This window comes from Lactuca saligna, chromosome 2, assembly GCF_052625555.1.
Source record: "Lactuca saligna cultivar CGN05327 chromosome 2, ASM5262555v1, whole genome shotgun sequence".
Classification (NCBI taxonomy): Eukaryota; Viridiplantae; Streptophyta; class Magnoliopsida; order Asterales; family Asteraceae; genus Lactuca; species Lactuca saligna.
In genome coordinates, this window is record NC_136418.1 from 62,326,435 (window position 1) to 62,329,209 (window position 2,775).

Consider the following 2,775-nt stretch of genomic DNA (forward strand, 5'->3'; position numbering starts at 1 on the left):
CGCACCCAACCCTGAAATCAATGCATCACAATATACCACGAAATCGTCCAATCCCTCGGGCAATACTAGAATCAAAGTATCACATAACCTCTGCCTCAGGGTCTCAAAAGCCCTCTGCTGATCCTCACTCCATCGAAAAGCCACATTCTTCTTAGTCAAACGGGTCAATGGCACAGCAGTCTTGGAGAAATCTTGCATAAATCTCCGATAATAACCCGCTAATCCCAAGAAGCTACGAATCGCTGAGGCATTCCTCGGTACTTCCCATTTCATCACAGCCTCCACCTTCGCTGGGTCAACTGAAATACCCTCTTGATTGATGACATGACCTAACAACTACACTTCCCGCAACCAAAAGTCACACTTGGAGAACTTCGCATACAACTTCTCCGTCCTCAAGGTCTCCAGAACCTCTCTTAAATGCTGCTCATGTTGTTCCCTGGTCTTGCAGTAGACCAGGATATCATCAATAAAAACGATCACCGACTGATCCAACATCGGCCTGCACACCCGGTTCATGAGATCGATGAACGCGGCCGGAGCATGGGTGAGCCCGAATGGCATCACCATGAACTCGTAATACCCATAACGAGTCCTGAAAGTTGTCTTCGGTATATCCTCATCCCGAATCCTCATCTGATGATACCGTGACCGGAGATCAATCTTAGAGAACCATGATGCTCCCTGAAGCTGATCAAACAGGTCATCAATCCTAGGCAAAGGATAACGGTTCTTCACCGTCAGCTTATTCAGCTCTTTGTAATCGATGCACATCCTGTGCGACCCGTCATTCTTTTCCACAAAAAGGATCGGAGCTCCCCACGGAGAACTACTCGGACGGATGAACCCTCGGTCTAGTAGCTCTTGAAACTGTGTAGATAATTCCTGCATCTCGGGTGGTGCCAACCGATATGGTGCCTTTGCTATCGGGGCGGCACCTGGTACCAGGTCAACACGAAACTCCACTTGCCTATCCGGAGGCACTCTGGGTAATTCTTCGGGAAAAACGTCCCGAAAATCACGCACCACTGGTACACTATCGATATCCGTCACTTCCTCCACTCGCGTATCTGAAACATCGACCAAAAATCCCAAGCATCCCTGCTGCAGAAACCTCCTCGCCCTTGCAACTGAACAAAGGGTTGGGCCATGCGTGATCCTTTCGCCGTGGATAACTAGTTCTCCCCCCCCCTTAGGGTTCGAACTCGGACTAACTGCCGCTCACAATCTATCATGGCCCCATTGGCCCCCAGCCAGTCCATCCCAATTATCACTTTCAATCCTCGCAATGGTATGGGAACCAAATCAACGCGAAACCTTTCGCCGTGCACATTCAGGATGCAGTACTGACACACCCTCACAGCACTCACGGTGCAATCATCTGCAATCTCCACCTCAAGCGGGGTATCCAGAGTCCCCGGTGCGTCTCGGAATTTCTTGCTAAGCGCAGGAGACACAAAAGATCCGGTAGCCCCCGAATCGAATAAGATATGGGCCGTCATACCATTGACTAAAAAGGTCCCTATACAAAGCATAATAAGCATACATACAAACATTTAACATAAAAGAGACAGAGGATAATGAACACATACCATCCATAACGTATGGTGCGACCTGAGCCTCCTCGGTAGTTAGCTGGAATGCGCGGCTCTTCACCGCTGAAGCTTCCGCCTTAGGGTGGCCATCAGTAATCCTCAAAGTGGCGGGCGCGGGCACTACCACAGGTCCTCCTCCTCCTCCTCCTTGAAACCTCGGACAATCGGCCTTTTTATGGTCTTTCTGGTTGCAGTGAAAGCATATCAAGCCCTTCTTGGGGCAATCCTTACTCAAGTGGCCTTGCTGGCCACATGAGTAGCATCCTGACATCCCGGCTGTCCGACAAGCCCCACCATGGAATCTCCCGCACTTGGCACACTAGCCCCGACCCTGCTGGCCCTTACTCGAAGAATCGTATGTCTTAGGCTTCTTAGCCTGAGCCCCCGTTGCCTGAACCTGCTCAGTCTTCCACTTCGTGCGAGACTCCAACTCCATCTCCCTCTCACGGGCCTTATCAACCATCTCATTCAGGGTTTTGCACCCTGTAAAGCTCACAAATTCCTGTATGTCCTCTCTCAGCATAGAGAGATATGGGGTCCTCCTCATGTCCTCATCTGTTGCATACTGAGGGATCAACAAAGCTCGCTCTCGAAACTTGGCGGTGATCTCCGCCACAGTCTCAGTAGTCTACTGTAAATCATGAAACTCCCTCACCATCCGTTGCACCTCAATAGGTGGTGCAAACTCCTGATCGAATCTTCGTACAAACTCGGCCCACGACATGTTAGCCACACCGGCTGCTCCCACCTGACTAGTAATTTCGCCCCACCAATCTCGGGCCCTGTCCCTCAGCATACAGGAAGCAAATCCAACCTTTGCCTCCTCCGGGCAAGAACTCGTGCGCTGGGCATTCTCAATGTCCACCACCCAGCGTCTGCTCACAATGGGATCCCTGACCCCAGAAAACTCCAGAGCTCCGCATGCCTTGAACTCCCTAAACGAGGGGGTTTGAGCTCCACCCTGGCCTGCAGAAATATCGGCCCTGAATACTCTAAGTCTCTCCTCCATGATCTCCATCATACCCTCCTTGACCTTCCTAAAGATGACGGGGGTAGCGTCAAGGATTCCCCTCGTAACCTCGGCCGCAATCAGCTCACGCAGCCTCTCATCGATACCATCATTAGGGCCGCCTGACCTAGCCCTGGATCCCGAATCTGATCCAAATCGCGTAACCACCAT

The 2,775-nt window shown here is 51.4% G+C and overlaps 1 protein-coding gene across 1 annotated transcript; it reads right to left on the bottom strand.

Annotated features, from left to right (window-relative positions):
- Window positions 1–1,175: 1,175 nt before the first annotated feature.
- LOC145029776 (uncharacterized) lies at window positions 1,176–2,775 on the bottom strand. The gene is made up of 3 exons (XM_078978242.1): window positions 2,251–2,775; window positions 1,593–1,779; window positions 1,176–1,522 (listed from the first exon to the last, which is right to left on the bottom strand). The coding sequence occupies exons 1-3, from the start codon at window positions 2,773–2,775 to the stop codon at window positions 1,176–1,178; spliced, it is 1,059 nt and encodes a 352-aa protein (XP_078834368.1).